Raw genomic sequence first — 19,786 nt, forward strand, 5'->3', positions numbered from 1 at the left:
TGAAACAGAAGATAGATGGAGCCTTTATTAATAAACATCTGGACACTTGTCAGTAACATTTTACTGTACAACTCAAAAACTTTCAGTTATTCTCTGTAACCGGTAATAGCTACATAAACAAGGGAGACACTAAGTGTTACTTAAAATTCTCATGCCAACTGCTCTGATGTTAGAATCAAATCTTTTGATTAACTGCCATTCATCTCACCTCCGTTCATCATATAGATGCATAAATGTGTTGCAGTTGAACAAGTCAGCACCACTTTCTATTAAATTAATAAAATTATCAATTTCAAATGATCTTACATCTTAAAAACAAAAACAATTTTGTCAAGTTCAATGTATAAGTGAACTGTCATGACCAGTAATGGACTAGACAGAGTTTATGCCATGCAACCACATCTCGGCACGATGTATCGGAACTCCAATACCACTATAATTAGTTCTAGATTGTCCTCCTTTGCATTTCAGATGAAATGAAGAGTTAAAGATTGGTTACTGCTGAGGGCACTAATGATCAGGTTTAGAGCTGCTCTATACAAAATTTGAGACTTAAGCTATGTTATGAAAGGGACATCATAAGATTTAGATGCCACAGACATTGTTTCCTTAAAGAGTACCTTAATTACTAATCATGACTGAGGCATAGAATGAGACACCAAACTTATGTTAAGTGATGATAAATCTGTGGTATCTATGTAAGATACGTAATAAGCATTTTATTATTAAAATGTTTGATTACTATTCACATATGTTGTTGTTGTTGTGGTCTTCAGTCCTGATACTGGTTTGATGCAGCTCTCCATGCTACTCTATCCTGTGCAAGCTTCTTCATCTCCCAGTACCTACTGCAGCCTACATCCTTCTGAATCTGCTTAGTGTATTCATCTCTTGGTCTCCCTCTACGATTTTTACCCTCCACGTGGCCCTCCAATTCTAAATTGGTGATCCCTCGATACCTCAGAACATGTCCTGCCAACCGATCCCTTCTTCTAGTCAAGTTGTGCCACAAGCTCCTCTTCTCCCCAATTCTGTTCAATACCTCCTCATTAGTTATGTGATCTACCCATCTAATCTTCAGCATTCTTCTGTAGCACCACATTTTGAAAGCTTCTATTCTCTTCTTGTCTAAGCTATTTATTGTCCACGTTTCTCTTCCATACATGGCTACACTCCATACAAATACTTCCTGACATTTAAATCTATACTCGATGTTAACAAATTTTTCTTCTTCAGAAACGCTTTCCTTGCCATTGCCAGTCTCCATTTTATATCCTCTCTACTTCGACCATCATCTCTTATTTTGCTCCCCAAAAAGCAAAACTCCTTTACTACTTTAAGGGTTTCATTTCCTAATCTAATTTCCTCAGCATCACCCGACTTAATTCGACTACATTCCATTATCCTTGTTTTGCTTTTGTTGATGTTCATCTTATACTCTTCTTTCAAGACACTGTCCATTAGGTTCAACTGCTCTTCCAAGTCCTTTGCTGTCCCTGACAGAATTACAATGTCATCGGCGAACCTCAAAGTTTTTATTTCTTCTCCATGGATTTTAATACCTACTCCAAACTTTTCTTTTGTTTCCTTTATTGCTTGCTCAATATACAGATTGAATAACATCGGGGATAGGCTAAAACCCTGTCTCACTCCCTTCCCAACCACTGCTTCCCTTTCATACCCCTCGACTCTTATAACTACAATCTGCTTTCTGTACAAATTGTAAATAGCCTTTCGTTCTCTGTATTTTGCCGCTGCCACCTTCAGAATTTGAAAGAGAGTATTCCAATCAACATTGTCAAAAGCTTTCTCTAAGTCTACAAATGCTAGAAATGTAGGTTTGCCTTTCCTTAATCTTTCTTCTAAGATAAGTCATAGGGTCAGTATTGCCTCACGTGTTCCAACATTTCTACGGAATCCAAACTGATCTTCCCCGAGGTCGGCTTCTACCAGTTTTTCCATTCGTCTGTAAAGAATTAGCATTAGTATTTTGCAGCTGTGACTTATTAAAATGATAGTTTGGTAATTTTCACATTTGTCAACACCTGCTTTCTTTGGGATTGGGATTACTATACTATTCTTCTTGAAGTCTGAGGGTATTTCGCCTGTCTCATACATCTTGCTCACCAGATGGTAGAGTTTTGTCAGGACTGGCTCCCAAGGCTGTCAGTAGTTCTAATGCAATGTTGTCTCCTCTGGGGGCCTTGTTTCGACTCAGGTCTTTCAGTACTCTGTCAAACTCTTCACGCAATATCATATCTCCCATTTCATCTTCATCTACATCCTCTTCCCTTTCCATAATATTGTCCTCAAGTACATCGCCCTTGTAAAGACCCTCTATATACTCCTTCCACCTTTCTGCTTTCCTTTCTTTGCTTAGAACTGGGTTTCCATCAAAGCTCTTGATATTCATGCAAGTGGTTCTCCTTTCTCCAAAGGTCCCTTTAATTTTCCTGTAGGCAGTATCTATCTTTCCCCTAGTGAGATAAGCCTCTACATCTTTACATTTGTCCTCTAGCCATCCCTGCTTAGCCATTTTGCACTTCCTGTCAATATCATTTTTGAGACATTTGTATTCCTTTTTGACTGCTTCATTTACTGCATTTTTATATTTTCTCCTTTCATCAATTAAATTCAATATTTTTTCTGTTACCCAAGGGTTTCTATTAGCCCTCATCTCTTTACCTACGTGATCCTCTGCTGCCTTCACTATTTCATTCCTCAAAGCTACCCATTCTTCTTCTACTGTATTTCTTTCCCCCATTCCTGTCAATTGTTCCCTTACACTCTCCCTGAAACTCTGTACAACTTCTGGTTCTTTCAGTTTATCCAGGTCCCATCTCCTTAAATTCCCACCCTTTTGCAGTTTCTTCAGTTTTAATCTACAGTTCATAACCAATAGATTGTGGTCAGAGTCCACATCTGCCCCTGGAAACGTCTTACAATTTAAAACCTGGTTCCTAAATCTCTGTCTTACCATTATATAATCTATCTGATACCTTTTAGTATCTCCAGGGTTCTTCCATGTATACAACCTTCTTTCATGATTCTTAAACCAAGTGTTAGCTATGATTAAGTTATCCTCTGCGCAGAATTCTACCAGGCGGCTTCCTCTTTCATTTCTTAGCCCCAATCCATATTCACCTACTATGTTTCCTTCACTCCCTTTTCCTACTCTCAAATTCCAGTCACCCATGACTATTAAATTTTCGTCTCCCTTCACTACCTGAATAATTTCTTTTATCTCATCATACATTTAATCAATTTCTTCGTCATCTGCAGAGATAGCTGGCATATAAACTTGTACTACTGTAGTAGGTGTGGGCTTCGTGTCTATCTTGGTCAAAATAATGCGTTCACTATGCTGTTTGTAGTAGCTTACCAGTACTCCTGTTTTTTTATTCATTATTAAACCTACTCCTGCATTACCCCTATTTGATTTTGTATTTATAACCCTGTATTCACCTGACCAAAAGTCTTGTTCCTCCTGCCACCAAACTTCACTAATTCCCATGATATCTAACTTTAACCTATCCATTTCCCTTTTTAAATTTTCTAACCTACCTGCGTGATTAAGGGATCTGACATTCCACGCTCCGATCCTTAGAACGCCAGTTTTCTTTCTCCTGATAAAAACGTCCTCCTAACTAGTCCCCGCCCGGAGATCCGAATGGGGGACTATTTTACCTCTGGAATATTTTACCCAAGAGGACGCCATCATCATTTAATCATACAGTAAAGCTGCATGCCCTCGGGAAAAAATACGGCTGTAGTTTCCCCTTGCTTTCAGCTGTTTGCAATACCAAAACAGCAAGGCCATTTTGGTTAGTGTTACAAGGCCAGATCAGTCAATCATCCAGACTGTTTCCCCTGCAACTACTGAAAAGGCTGCTGCCCCTCTTCAGGAACCACACGTTTGTCTGGCCTCTCAACAGATACCCCTCCGTTGTGGTTGCACCAGCCTCCCCACCAATGGTTCATGGGGGGGACTATTCACATATAGAGAATACAATGAGTTGCAGACAGGTACAACAAAAAGGCTGCTACACATTTTATCTTTCAACTGAAAGGCCTTGTTGTGAAGTACACATTCACACAAGCACAACTCATACATGCATGACCACTGTCTCCAGCCACTGTGCCCAGACTGAGTCTAGCCACAGCAGCCAGAGGCAGTGGTCATGTGTATATGAGCTGTGCTTGTGTGAATGTGTGTGTGTTTTCTACTTCAGAACTAGCCCTTTTCGTCGAAAGCTAAAATGTTTAACAGCCTCTTCATAGTGCTTGTCTGCAACTCAGTGTCTACTCTATATAGTGAGTAGCAATCCATCCTTTTCATAATATTGTTGTTATATATCCTGGGCTTTCCATTGTGTAATACACATTTTGTTGTTCATGATGAAACAAATACATTACAGTGCGAGCCCACTTATTGACATGACATTGCACCCCCATCTGGCCTGGATGCATGGTGTGACTCAGTTGAGTTGGGTGTGATAAAACCATTGTATCCTCTCCTGAAGTGTGCTGCCTCACAACTGTTACAACTGGCCCTTAATATCATGAATACTGGCACTATGACAGAGTTGACATCCAAGCTAGTCACACACATGTTCAGTCAGGAACAGATCTGGGGATCTTGCTGGTCATGGAGTGCCTCGACATCATGCAGACAGTTCAGAGTTGCATCAAGTGGATGAGCATTGCCTTATTGGTTAGTGGCACCATGATGCTGTTGCTTGAGAGGTAATACATCAGGACAGATGCTGTTGCATGAGACGTAACACGTGAGGACAGAAGATGTCCATGACATACTGTTGTACTGTCAGAGTTCCCTCAGTGACTACCAGCCATGACCAGAAATCATCCCCAATGTTCCCCTACATCAGCAGTAACACCACACTCTCTCTGCAAAACACTGGAAGAATGTGACCTCTTTGTAGGTCGTCAGCATACTTGCTGACAATGGTTATCTGGGGTAGTGTAGAATCATGATTCATTGCTGAACACAATGCAATGTCATCCATTAGCACTCCATTCTTCTCAGTCATGGCACCACTCCAAATGCAGCCATTTGTGTTGTGTTGTTAATAGCAGCACACACATGGGATGATAATTTCCGAATCCAGCTGTTGCTAGTCTCTGACCAGTGGTGGGTATGGCACAGACAACTGCAGAGAGCCCATTCCTCGTTCTCAGACAGCGGGTCAGATGTGAAGGGGTCATGATGTGCTCGGTGCACAATTCGGTGATCCTCCTTTGTGGTGGTCAGATGTGTTTGCCCTGAAACTTGACGAAGAGGATTCTTGTTTTTATGTTCCAATGCATCAGGCTGCATTACATGGGAATGCCCCACAAGTCTGAATGTTGCATGATCTGACTGAGCCGGCCAAATGGAAACCCACAATGAGACTGGTTCTGGTAATGTTGTTCCACATGAGTACACCCGGCATCTCTATATCCTTCCCAGTGATCCCTCAACATCTGACACCATTCACACCCCTTATACACTGAGGTGACAGAAGCAATGAGACAGGGGTATGCACATATATAGATGGCGGTAGTTTGTATACATAAGGCATAAAAGGGAAGTGCATTGGCAGAACTGTCATTTGTACTCAGATGATAGATGTGAAACAGTTTCCAATGTGATTGTGGCCACACAATGGGAATTAACAGTCTTTGAACGTGGAATAGTATTTGGATCTAAATGCATGAGATGTTCCATTTTAGAAATCGCTAGGGATTTCAGTATTCCAAGATCCATAATGTCAAGAGTGTGCTGAGGACACCAAATTTCAGGTATCACCTCTCACCATAGACAGTGAAGTGGCAGGTGGCCTTTACTTAACAACTGAAAGCAGCAGCATTTGTGTGGTATTATCAGTGCTAACAAACAAGCAACTCTGCATGAAATGACTGTGGGACGTACAACAAACGTATTCGTTATGACAGTGTAGTAAAATTTGGTGTTAATGGGCAGTAGCAGCAGATGACTGACATGAGGGCCTTGACTAACAGCAGGACATCGCCTGCAGTTCCTCTCCTGGACTCGTGACCATATCAGTTGAACCCTAGATGACTGGAAAATTGTGGCCTGTTCAGATGAGTCCTGATGTTAGGTGGTTAGAACTGATGATAGGGTTCAAGTGTGGTGCAGACACCATGAATCCATGGACCCAAGTTGTTAACAAGGCACTGTGCAAACTGGTGGTGGCCCCATAATGGCATGGGCTGTGTTTATATGAAATTTACTGGGTCCTTCATCCAACTGAACTGGCCATTGTATGGAAATGGTTATGTTCGGCTACTTGGAGACCACTTGCAGCCATTCATGGACTTCATGATCCCAAACGACAACATCGTTCCACCAGGCCACAACTGTTTGGCTTGAAGAACATTCTGGATAGTTCAAGCATACGATTAGGCCACCCAGAACACCTGACATGAAACGGATCTAACATTTAAGGGTCATAATCGAGCGGTCAGTTCATGCACAACGTCCTGCACTAGCAACACTTTCACAGTTATGGAGAACTATAGTGGCAGCATGGCTCAGCATTTCTGCAGGGGATTGTTCTAAAGTTACATGACCAGTAGTAATCCACTTTAACCAGGAGTTAGTATGTGCTAATGTAGGTAACTAATCATGTAAAGATCAAACTACAATTTTGAGATAAACAGCACCTATTTAGTATATACAGATTTTTTCTTTGTAATTTATTTGAGTAGATTTAGCTGCCATAAGGATAATAGCAGCATAGTGACCGTTTATAGTTCATATATCATACTGGCAAGTTTCTGTGACTTGTCTGTTTTTTGTTAATATATATTTCAACTTGTTCTAGTCTCTGATGGCTCTCCTTCTTGATGGGGTCTATTGTATATGTTTAATGAATGAATATATGTTGCTATGGTATGACCTTGGTGGAATGTAAATGTAGGAGTAAAAGTAACAGCACACCATATAGTTGAGGCATTGGGTAGTTAATAGGCACACAATCAAGCCTGAATATATTGCTAACCACTTAAACTATGTCCTTCTTCAGAGGTAACTAGTGCAGAACACGCATGCACACATGTCCCAGCTGTCTACATTGTACCTACACTGCAGCTGCAGTCGAGGAACTGGAGAAAAGCACTTGTATCATTATTCCTTTGATGTAACTAAGATTCCTATAAGTATATTGCGAAAGAATATCAAAACTATATCATACAATTCTTTTTTATTTTTGACACAATCACTTTTTTTACATGGACATAACCAGTTTTGGCCAACAATGGCCATCTTCAGATGGCATAGATGACATTTAGAGAACAAATGTTCATGAGTTGATAACATTATTTATAATGCATGAACATTTGTTCACTATATGCCACACATAGCATCTTCAGGAAGCCACTGTGTCAAACAAAGTGATCATGTCAAAAATAAAATAAAACTTTATAATAAGTTAGTCATTGTCTCCTTAAATGTAATATCAGTTTTTCCAGAAACTATATGGGTTTGCTGAATTATAAACGTCTCTTATGTGTACTACAGTGCGCTGGACACGAAGTCGTGCGCATGGTTGAAAGGTATTCTATTTCAGCGTGAAATACATCACATGAATGGAACTGAAATACTGGTATTTTTCTTACAGATCGAAAATACTGTGTGATACAATGTACTGGATATCTCAAATCTTGGGCCCCTGCTAAAATAGGCCTTGAGGAACAGGAAAGTGAAGGGGAAGGTGATGCCTGCAATCTCTCCTGCCTTGTTGCTGTCGGTCGTGTCCAGCCACAAGTGACACAACGCTCACCACTGACAGGAATGAGACGACCCAATGTTCGAACAATACAGTTCATATCAAGGCATGCTCTTGATGGCAAATTCCTTTTTGTCGACCAAAGGTAATGCGGCTCAAAAAATAAGAATCAAGTAATAGCCACAGTATCTTGTTGTTTGATGGGTTGAAAAACGTATCACACTAACATAGGTCATTTTTCTCTTCTTGGCAGTGTACTTTATACACACATGTATTTACCATGCTTGAAATTCATGTGAGAAGTTTCCGAAATTTGGATCATGTGTATGTTACCTGTGTACTCAGCATCCAATTTAAATTACCATGTTATTACAAAAATTATAAGTTCAAACATGTTGTGAAGGCAACTGTCAACAGGTGTTAAGTATGTTATGAAATGTATGACACACAGATGCATAAGTTATCATTACCACTGGTTTTGGTAGTGATAATAAAAAAACTTACAGGCAACTGTGGGTCATTGCATTTCGTAAAACTACGATGACTTCAGTTAAGGACTTTCATATGTACTACCTCACACTTCAAAATGTAACAGAAACAAGTGGAAACTGACTAGGACATTAGGCAGTGTTACTGAAATTTGAAAATCTTTGAATTTTTAGCTATTGATAGTAGAAAATGTCTACAAAGCGGTCCAGTTTCTGTGCTATGAAAATTATGAAATTAGTTCTGTATATAAAATTTATTTTAATAAATACATACTCATATGTTTTATGCACTCATAGTTTCAGTGAAAATCTGTGCACAAAGTTAATTACTTATTCATCTGTGATAATGAATACAAGCTGAAGCAATGAATTAAAATTTGTACTGAGTTCAGGATTCAAATCTGGATCTCCCGCTCACTAGGCAGATGTGCTAACCACTGCACCACCCTGGCACTGCGGTTAACACAGCTGCACAGATTACCCTAGTATATCTCCCACCCTAACCCAAACTTCAATTCATGTTCCAGAAGGGAGGGAGATGAACTAGGGTAATATGTGCAGTTGTGTTAGCTGCATTGCCAGGATGGCACAGTGGTTAGTGCATCTGCTTAGTATGCTGGAGGCCTGGATTCGAATCCCGGCCTTGAAACAAATTTTAATTCATTGCTTTGTCCTGTGTTTTTTATCATAGATAAAGTTGGGCCTTCATAAGTTTCTGGAACATATAATTTATCTGATTAATTAGTCATATGTGTTTTCCGCAGGGCTACCTTGGTACTTGGTTTCCTGCCTCAGGAGCTGCATGGTACGAGCATGTATGAGTACTACCATCATGAAGACATTGCACATCTTGCTGAATCACATAAAATAGCTTTGCAGGGTCCAGAAAAAGTTACAACTCAGGTCTGTAATGAATTTAAATGGATTCTTTGCTTGATTTCAGAGTGTACTTGTAAGGCAACTCTTTAATTCCATAAGGTAATTGTTCCACTGATAATAGTTGGTTTCATTATTTCTACAACTGAATATGTTTTACTCTTTTGATACTTTTTGAAGAGTGAACTGTGAAGAAATTACTTGGAGACCTGAGATTTGTTGAGCAAATTTTATTCAATGAGTTATTTCAGATGAAAAATCAACTACTCAGGTAGTTTTAAGCTCTAAGTGAAACTTCATTCCAAAGAAACTTGAATTGGCTGACAAATTACCTGCTACAAGTTTATTGCTCTTGGAATGATTTTTGTTCAATAAACATTAAATTAAATTTTTCTAAGTATTCTAGTTTGTTTGGTGCAGAATAACACAAAAAGGAAAACAAAATCTGACAGGAGGAAGTGACATAACTTGTTCTAAGGAGGACACTGCCTACACTGTGCAAACAAAGTGATTTAATGCATTATTTCACAAGTTATCAAGCAAAAATTTGAGACAGGGTAAAAAAAGAGTGAGTGGAAAAACTATGCAAGCAACAGCTGAACGGGCCTGCATCAAGGATTAACATTCAAGAATATATGCTTCCCTTGAACCATTTTGCACTGATTTAACCCTAGGATGCCCAAGCCTTTTTTTCTAACTTGGATGCCTGGGGGGGGGGGGGGGGGGGGGGGTTAAGTGAGCCCACAGGTATTAAATAAGTTTACTGACCAAAAATTACAACTTTCGAAATGGTTTATGTATTTTAACTAAGGCATTGGTTTATAAACGTTGTTAATTGTTATAAATATTGGACTGAGGGAATAAAAAATTGACATATTACAATACAAAATACAGACGTGTTCATATACAACAGACTACTCTTTGTCCTCAACTTCAAGGCAAGAGACACACTTCACAACTTTTTTTCTGAATGTGTGTTACACACATATTTATGACACTGTCCACAATACTGTTTTGGTTTACTTAGATTGTGTTATTTCTGCTTCTTTGTTTTAGCTTCTCTTACACAAATATGGCACCGACGTTTCCCTGCAGGAGACTGACATGCTTCTGTTGTCATTTCTTTGATTTTCTTTTGTAGAATAGTCTCCATTGATTGAACAATTTGGCTAGATAACTCTCTTGCATTGGCACTTCTTTCTTCTACCTACAATTTCACTAGTTCCATCCCAGCTTGCAGAAGATAAAGTTTTCGTTTGTTGTGTTTCTTTTCATTCCATCTTGGATGTTGCTGGATGAATATGGTGTTTGCATTGATAGCACAAATGTCGATGAGAGAGTAAAATACAGATAGAGGCCATCTCTTTGTTCCTATAAAGGCATACAATTCTTTCTCATTAGTCAAAGTAACATTTTGCCTAACTGCCTCTTCATTTGAATGTTTTACTATAACATCCATGATGTCAGGTGTAAGAAGTAACTTCAAGGCTTCTCCAGGTGAATGGCAAACACCAACTGAAGTTACTCCTGCCTGCTGTCTTACTATATTAGCAACAGATCTCCGAGGAATTCTAGGCTGCGTGGTTATGTACCTTCTTCCAGACTTTGCCACAATAACATCCTGATGATCACTGCCTGAAGCTGCGCTATCTTCATCTTCTCTAACATCCACATCACTTTCCTGATCTGAATCATACTCCATAACACCATTCTGATATTCACTTTCACTCCCCGAGACAGAATCTTCATGTAAAATTTCTTTCAGAACTCTTTCTAAAGATGAGTCATATATTCTTTTAGTCATTTCTAAATCTGGGTGTGAACAGTAGGGAACTGCACTAACTCAAGTTTACAAGATAAATAACAGCTGACTGACATCAACAATCACTTCCTCTGAAAGTAAACCAATTGTTGTGAATATCAAGAATACCAACCTACAAGAAACTAACTTGCATATTGACACTAATGTTTCATAAAATAGCCAACAAACAATAACTCAAAGGGAATTTGTAGTATGAAAGTTACTTGGGCAAAAGCAGGGGACATAAAAAAATTGTGGGTTCAACGAACAACCCCCCTCCCCTTAGGCTTCCTTGGATTAAGAAAAGTTCTTCTGCACTGGATGGCCATGATTCACGTATATCTGGAGGTTGCAGGAGGACCTAAAAATATGCGGAGGCATGACTATAAATAGGTGTTGTAAGTCTGCTTCTTCATAAATATAGATTTTATTAAGCACAATTTATTATCAAATGCTCTCAGAAAGTAGTAGTTCCTGACTCTTCTGGAAATACACAGAGAAAAAGACTTTTGAAGGTGAATACCTTGTGGTAAATACAGCACTATGAATGTTTCTTGGATAACTCATATGTCAGTGCTGGAAAACACTGTTTGTAGTTTTGACTGGGACATACTTGGATAAAAACTATGCTTCTGGTGCACCCAAATGCCATCAGTTTGTTCAATGGAAACATAATATTTGGTTGAATGGAGAGCTATGTCAGTCTCATATTAGGCAGACAGGCAAATCTGTGGGCTAACCAAATGTCATCCGTAGGTAAAACTAATTGCAAATTTTGCAGTCCAGGAGAGAACCACATAATACAGGGTTTCATCAAATGATACACCGGGGAGCTAGCTGTAAACATCGGCTAGTTGACAAGTGAGAGCATGGTGATCCATGTCAGCTCTTAAATCTGCCATGAGTATTAATCCGTGTAACCAGGCTGTGCTAGACATATCCTTCCACACCTCTCCTGGAGACCTTTCCATATGTACGTATAGTTATAACGAGTGACCCATTGATACGTCTGGTGGGATTACAAAAAAGGTGAAGATAATGTGACCTTTTGGTCCCTTTTGTCACCAATCTATTGTCTCTATTAAGCTTTACTTCTTTCTAACTATGATTATTGTACACCATTGTTCTACACCAAGTATTTCAAGTCTCACTTCTCACTGAGTGTTCAAGCAGTACTTCAAAGAACTGATATGGGACTGGTGCCAGTAAATTTGCAATGCAAGTATCTTTTATCAAATATATTTTAAACTAAAAACACAATTAAAATTGATTAACTTTTCTTTTTATTTTCAGGTATACCGATTTAAAAGCAAAGAGGGATCATTTATAAAACTTCAAAGTGAATGGAAATCCTTTAAAAATCCATGGACTAAAGATGTGGAGTACTTGGTTGCAAAGAACTCGGTCATACTGTAAGTTAGAGAGATTTCCTATTAATTTATTTTTATTTTCTGTAATTGGAAGAGTTTTGATTATTATAGATGTTCGAAAAGAACTAAAATAAAGGGCTTTGTACCAGAAGTGAAAGAGAGAGATAAATGAAACAAAAGATTAAACTCAAATAATGAGACCATGACAGCAAATAATAATAATAATAATAATAATAATAATAATAATAATAATAATAAAAGGGCTGCTAAGGTGAGGCAGTTGCAGTCAAACAAAGGCAGTTTTCATTATTGATTTTCTTCACATCATATCTTGCTGCAGGTATTTTGAACCAGTGCCCTGTATGATTTCCAATTTTATCCATGGTTATTCCTGTTCCCTACAACCAGTTCCTTTCTTTTAGTGGATTTAGAAGCCTCTGGTTTTGGAAGTGGGTTTCCTGTCCACTTCCATATGTGTATACCCTGCTGGTGCAGTCCAGTATGTAGAAGTTTTTCAAAATACACTGAGATGAGCAAATTTACATACTAAAGAAAAGATAGGCAGAATGTAAAAAAAATGATCATACTATCTTTAGAGGAAGAATGATCACTTAAATCATTGTGATCATTATAAGACACCCCTTCTTGAGAGTGTTACTTTGCATATAACAACTTCTGATGTAAGCAATATAAATCAAATTACCTTCTGAAGTATACAGTTGACAGTCTCTGAAATGGTATTTTATATTGTTGATTGAATGATACAGATAAGTCATTGTCTATATAGAAATTTGTTGCTTTGGAAACATTTGTTTATAGCTTAGATATTATTATGAATATAGACTGAGCCTCTTTGTGATGGGCATAGATGATTGGACATATTTCTAACAGAGGTTCCCATGAAGATCATTTCTGGTTGGCATTCACTTTTGGAAATGAGGTACCTACAATGGTTTACAAAACTTATATTAAGAGTGGCAGAGTTCTCACTTGCGATACATTCTCGGCACAAGACTATTGCATTCACTTTTTATAAAAAATAATGCAAAGTTTTTGTATGAGTGGGCTGTAGTTTAACAATATATAATTAAAATGCTGTAAGTAATGTATCAAAACTGCATTGTAATGCATAAAAGTACACACATAAATTACCTCAATTAAAATAGCTTTGTGACTAACATTTAAGTAAGTTAAGTTGCCAGTTGTAGTTTTTTCTTCATGTCGCATGCTCAATGTATTGTCTGTTTAGTTGGTATGTGCAAATGTTGTTGCTGTTGTGGTCTTCAGTCCTGAGACTGGTTTGTTGTAGCTCTCCATGCTACTCTATCCTGTGAAAACTGCCTCATCTCCCAGTACGTACTGCAGCCTACATCTTTCTGAATCTACTTAGTGTATTCATCCCTTGGTCTCCCTCTATGATTTTTACCCTCCACACTGCCCTCCAGTATTAAATTGGTGATCCCTTGATGCCTCAGAACATGTCCCACCAACCGATCCCTTCTTCTAGTCAAGTTGTGCCACAAACTCCTCTTCTCCCCAATTCTATTCAATACCTCATCATTAGTTATGTGATCAACCCATCTAATCTTCAGCATTCTTCTGCAGCACCACATTTCGAAAGCTTCTATTCTCTTCTTCTCTGAACTATTTATTGTTCATGTTTCACTTCCATACATGGCTACACTCCATACAAATACTTTCAGAAACGACTTCCTGACACTTAAATGTATACTCGATGTTAACAAATTTCTTTTCTTCAGAAATGCTTTTCTTGCCATTGCCAGTCTACATTTTATATCCTCTCTATTTCGACCATCATCAGTTATTTTCCTCCCCAAATAGCAAAATTCCCTTACTACATTAAGTGTCTCATTCCCTAATCTAATTCCCTCAGCATCACCCAAGTTAACTCAACTACATTCCATTATCCTTGTTTTGCTTTTGTTCATATTCATCTTACATCTCCCTTTCAAGACACTGTCCGTTCCGTTCAGCTGCTCTTCCAAGTCCTTTGCTGTCTCTGACAGAATTACAGTGTCATTGGCGAACCTTAAAGTCTTTATTTCTTCTCCATGGATTTTTCTTTTGTTTCCTTTATTGCTTGCTCAATATACAGATTGAATAACATCGGGGGAGAGGCTACAACCCTGTCTCACTCCCTTCCCAACCACTGCTTCCCTTTCATGTCCCTCGACTCTTACAACTGCAATCTGGTTTCTGTACAAATTGTAAATAGCCTTTCACTCCCTGTATTTTACCCCTGCCACCTTCAAAATTTGAAAGAGAGTATTCTAGTCAACATTGTCAAAAGCTTTTTATAAGTTTACAAATGCTGGAACCATAAGTTTGCCTTTTCTTAATCTAGCTTCTAAGATACGTCATAAGGTCAGTATTGCCTCACGTGTTCCAATACTTCTACAGAATCCAAACTGATCTTCCCTGAGGTCAGATTCTACCAGTTTTTCCATTCGTCTGTAAAGAATTAGCATTAGTATTTTGCAGCCGTGACTTATTAAACTGATAGTTTGGTAATTTTCACATCTGTCAACACCTGCTTTCTTTGGGATTGGAATTATTATATTCTTCTTGAAGTCTGAGGGCATTTCGCCTGTCTCATACATTTTGCTCACCAGATGGTAGAGTTTTGTCAGGACTGGCTCTCCCAAGGCTGTCAGTAGTTCTAATGGAATGTTGTCTAGTCTCGCGGCCTTGTTTCAACTTAGGTCTTCAGTGCTCTGTCAAACTCTTCACGCAGTATCATATCTCCCATTTCATCTTCATCTACATCCTCTTCCATTTCCATAATATTGTCTTCAAGCTCATCGCCCTTGTATAGACCCTCTCTATACTCCTTCCATCTTTCTGCTTTCCCTTCTTTGCTTAGAACTGGGTTTCCATCTGAGCTCTTGATATTCATACAAGTGGTTCTCTTTTCTCCAAAGGTCTCTTTAATTTTCCTGTAGGCAGTATCTATCTTATCCCTAGTGAGGTAAGCCTCTACATCCTTACATTTGTCCTCTAGCCATCTCTTCTTAGCCATTTTGCACTTCCTGTCGATATCATTTTTGAGACGTTTGTATTCCTTTTTGCCTGCTTCATTTACTGCATTTTTATATTTTCTCCTTTCATTAGTTAAATTCAATACTTCTTCTGTCACCCAAGGATTTCTACTAGCCCTCATCTTTTTATCTACTTGATCCTCTGCTGCCTTCACTACTTCATCCCTCAAATCTACCCATTCTTCTTCTACTATATTTCTTTCCCCCAATCTTGTCAATTGTTCCCTTATGCTCTCCCTGAAACTCTGTACAAACTCTGGTTTAGTCAGTTTATCCAGGTCCCATCTACTTAAATTCCCACCTTTTTGCAGTTTGTTCAGTTTTAATCTACAGTTCATAACCAATAGATTGTGGTCAGAGTCCACATCTGCCCCTGGAAATGTCTTACAATTCAAAACCTGGTTCCTAAATCTCTGTCTAACCATTATATAATCTGTCAGTATCTCCAGGCTTCTTCCATGTATACAACCTTCTTTTATGATTCTTGAACCAAGTGTTAGCTATGATGAAGTTATGCTCTGTGCAAAATTCTACCAGGTGGCTTCCTCTTTCATTTCTTCCCCCCAATCCATATTCACCTACTACTTTTCCTTCTCTTCCTTTTCCTACTATCAAATTCCAGTCACCCATGGCTATTAAATTTTCATCTCCCTTCACTATCTCAATAATATCTTTTATTTCATCACACATTTCATCAATTTCTTCATCATCTGCAGTGCTAGTTGGCATATAAACTTGTACTACTGTAGTAGGCATGGGCTTTTTGTCTATCTTGGCCAAAATAATGCGTTCACTATGCTGTTTGTAGTAGCTTACCCGCAGTCCTATTTTTTTTATTCATTATTAAACCTACTCCTGCATTGCCCCTATTTGATTTTGTACTTACAACGCTGTATTCACCTGACCAAACGTCTTGTTCCTCCTGCCACTGAACTTCACTAATTCCCACTATATCTAACTCTAACCTATCCATTTCCCTTTTTAAAGTTTCTAACCTACCTGCCCGATTAAGGGATCTGACATTCCACGCTCTGATCCGTAGAATGCCAGTTTTCTTTCTCCTGATAATGATGTCCTCTTGTGTAGTCCCCTGCCCAAAGATCTGAATGGGGGACTATTTTACCCAAGAGGATGCGATCATAATTTAACCATACAGTAAAGCTGCATGCCCTCGGGAAAAATTACAGCTGTAGTTTCCCCTTGCTTTCAGCCGTTCGCAGTACCAGCACGGCAAGACCGTTTTGGTTAGTGTTACAAGGCCAGATCAGTGAATCATCCAGACTGTTTACCCTGCAAGTACTGAAAAGGCTGCTGCCCCTCTCCAGGAACCACACGTTTGTCTGGCCTCTCAACAGATACCCCTCCGTTGTGGTTGCACCTACGGTATGGCTATCTGTATCGCTGAGGCTCGCAAGCCTCCCCACCAACGGCAAGGTCTATGGTTCATATGCAAATAGAGGGTAGTAAAGCAAAGCTGCAAAGCTTAACTCCATTTTCAAATGTTCCTTTACATAGGACTGTTGAAAGCAGATATACCACATACTGAAGGGACAAACCACTCACATAGTGGTTTTGATTTCTTCACACAGTTACCTCAATTTAAGCCTCATTCCACTGGAAAGATGAATAAAGTAAGTGCCGGCATCAGTGTTGTTGAGAAACAGCTGAAATAATTAAAACTGAACAAAGCTCCAGGGCCCAAGTGGATTTCTATCAGATTCTATACTGAATTTGTGGCTGAGCTAGCCCGCTCTTCTAACTATAATCTTAGATTCCTGAAGCAAAGCACCATGCTCAGTAGATGAAGGAAAGCACAGGTCACACCCATTTACAAGAAGGGTAGTAGAAGTAATCCACAAAACTACTACCCAGTAACCTTGACATCAATTTGTTGCAGAATCTTAGAACATATTCTGAGCCCAAACATAATGAGGTATCTTGAACAAAATGACCTCCTCCATGCCAATGACATAGAATCCGAAACCATCTATCATGCAAAACCCAACTCACACTTTTTCTCACATGATGTAATGAAAGTTTTGGATCAAGGCAGTCAGGTAGGTGCAGTATTTCTTGATTTCTGAAAATCATTTCTCAGCACATCATCTACACTCATCATCAAAAGTATGATTATATGGTGCATTAAGCGAAATTTGTGATCGGATTGATGGTTTTTTGATAAGACTGATGCAGCAGGTTATTTTGGCTGGAGAGACATTGTCAGATGTAGAAGTAAGTTTGGGTGTACCCCAGCAAAGTGTGTTGGGACCCTTGCTGTTCATGTTGTATATTAATGCCCTTGAGGATAATACTAATAGTAACCTCGGACTTTTTGCAGATTCTGCAGTTATCTATAATCAAGTACTGTCCAAAAGAAGCTGCATAAGTATTCTGTCAGATCTCAATAAGCTTTCAAAGTGGTACTAAGATTGACAACTTGCATTAAATGTTCGGAAATGTGAAATTATGTACTTCACAAAAAAGTGAATCACAGCTGGAATTGGCCAACTAATTCAAATACCTAGATGTAACATTTTGTAGGGATATGAATGGAATGGTCACATTGGCTCACTGATGGATGAAAGAGGTGACAGACTTCAGCTTATTGGCGGAGTACTGGGGAAATGCAATCATTCTACAAAGGAGATTGCTTAAAAATCACTTTTGCAATCCATTCTACAGTATTTCAAGATTTTCAGTATTTACAGTATTTCAAGATTCTACAGTAGTACTTACATGTCTGGGACCTATGCCAGATAGGATCACAGGGCATACTGAACATAGCACGAGTGGTCACAGGTTGGTTTGACACTTGGAAGAGTGTCACATGTTGAAGAAACTGAACTGGCAGACTCTTGAAGATAGACATAGACTATCCTGAGAAAGCCTACTTACAAAGTTTCAAGTACCAGCTTTAACAGATGACTCCAGGGATATACTACAACCTCCTATGTATGCTCATGTAGGGTTCATGAGGGCAAGATTTGATAACTAAATCATTCATAGAGCCATTTAAATAATCATTCTTCATGCAGTCCATATGTGAATGGATTGGGAAGAAACCCTAATAACTAGTACAATGGCACACTTCACAGTGGTTTTCAGACTGTATATGGCTTTGTCATACGTGAATGGCTGGGAGAAAAAATTTACTACAGGGTTCCCCAAGGCTCAATCTCAAGTTCACTATTCTTCCTTCATATATGTAAATTACAAGCAGAATTAGGTCTTTTAGCAGATGATATTAGTATTGTAATTAGTCCAAGCATGCAAAATACTAAGTTCTCCACTACATGAACGATAAGTATAACACATGGAAGACAATAGTAGATAGAGTTGAAACTTCAAAATTCTTTGGTATCCACATTGATGAGAATTTAAAGTGGAAAAATCATATTCTAAAACACCTAAAGCAATTTGGTTCAGCCACATTTTCACTTAGAATTATTGTAACTCTTGGAGACAAAAATCAGTAAGCTGACATAGTTTGCATATTTTCATTCAATAATGTCATATGAAATAAGAAAAAAAGTCTTCATAATTCAAAAATGTGCCATGAGGGTAGTATGTGGTGCCCACCTATGATCTTCTTGTAGACATCTGTTTAAGGAGCTGGCATTCTGACTATTGATTCACAGTATATTTACTCCATTATGAAGTTTGTTATAAATAATCCACTGCAGTTCAAAAGGAACAATGATGTACATAATTACATTACCAGAAGGGGAAATTACATTCATTACTCCACATTAAGGCTGTCTTTAGCACAACAGGTGGTGGACAGTGGTGCAACAAAAAATTTTGATCACTTACCCAGTGATATAAAATGTCTGACATACAGCAAAGCAAAGTAAAATATGAAAACTAACTGAAAAAGTCTCTCCTTGACAGCTGCTTCTATTCCTTAGAAGAATTTTTCTATTATTGTAATGTAGGTTGTGGGTAGGATTTACTCAATCACATCTGTATATTAAGAAAAAAAAAGTTTAAATGTTCAACACATAGGCATATTTACAAATTAATTTGCAATGTGAATGTAAAATGACTCATTCCATGTCATAACTATTTATTGTGCAAAATGATCAATGGAACATGAAACTCATTAACTAGCTGCACATTGGTATCACTGCTCCCCCCCCCCCCCCCCTCCTCTCTGCACCATTCTAATCTGTATGTCATAAAGTTATTTCATTTGAGCTATAATTAGGTACAGTTGTTCTCAGTGTTGTTTTGAATACCACAGTACTTTACTAGGCTTGGTCATATTGAAAGTAATATGCACTTACCTTCTTCTGACTTTTGGGCAGTTATAGGCCAACCAGAAACTTGACATTGACATGGACTCTAAACAACAGTGCAGTTTTGCATCTTTCACATTAACAAATCAATTTATCATTACCAAGATGGCGGCGAGTGTAAAAGTAATTCGTGTATCCCCGCG

At 38.5% G+C, this 19,786-nt stretch overlaps 1 protein-coding gene across 2 annotated transcripts in view; it reads left to right on the forward strand.

The window, feature by feature from the left end:
- Nucleotides 1-19,786, forward strand: part of LOC124613225 (protein cycle) — a 996,167-nt gene that overhangs the window by 954,287 nt on the left and 22,094 nt on the right. For both annotated transcript variants that reach the window (XM_047141899.1, XM_047141898.1), the window contains 3 exons: nt 7,644-7,896; nt 9,004-9,142; nt 12,210-12,328. In XM_047141899.1, the coding sequence (XP_046997855.1) occupies nt 7,644-7,896; nt 9,004-9,142; nt 12,210-12,328 (511 nt within the window). The remainder of the gene's footprint in view (nt 1-7,643; nt 7,897-9,003; nt 9,143-12,209; nt 12,329-19,786) is intronic.

Source organism: Schistocerca americana, chromosome 4, assembly GCF_021461395.2.
Source record: "Schistocerca americana isolate TAMUIC-IGC-003095 chromosome 4, iqSchAmer2.1, whole genome shotgun sequence".
Lineage (NCBI taxonomy): Eukaryota > Metazoa > Arthropoda > Insecta > Orthoptera > Acrididae > Schistocerca > Schistocerca americana.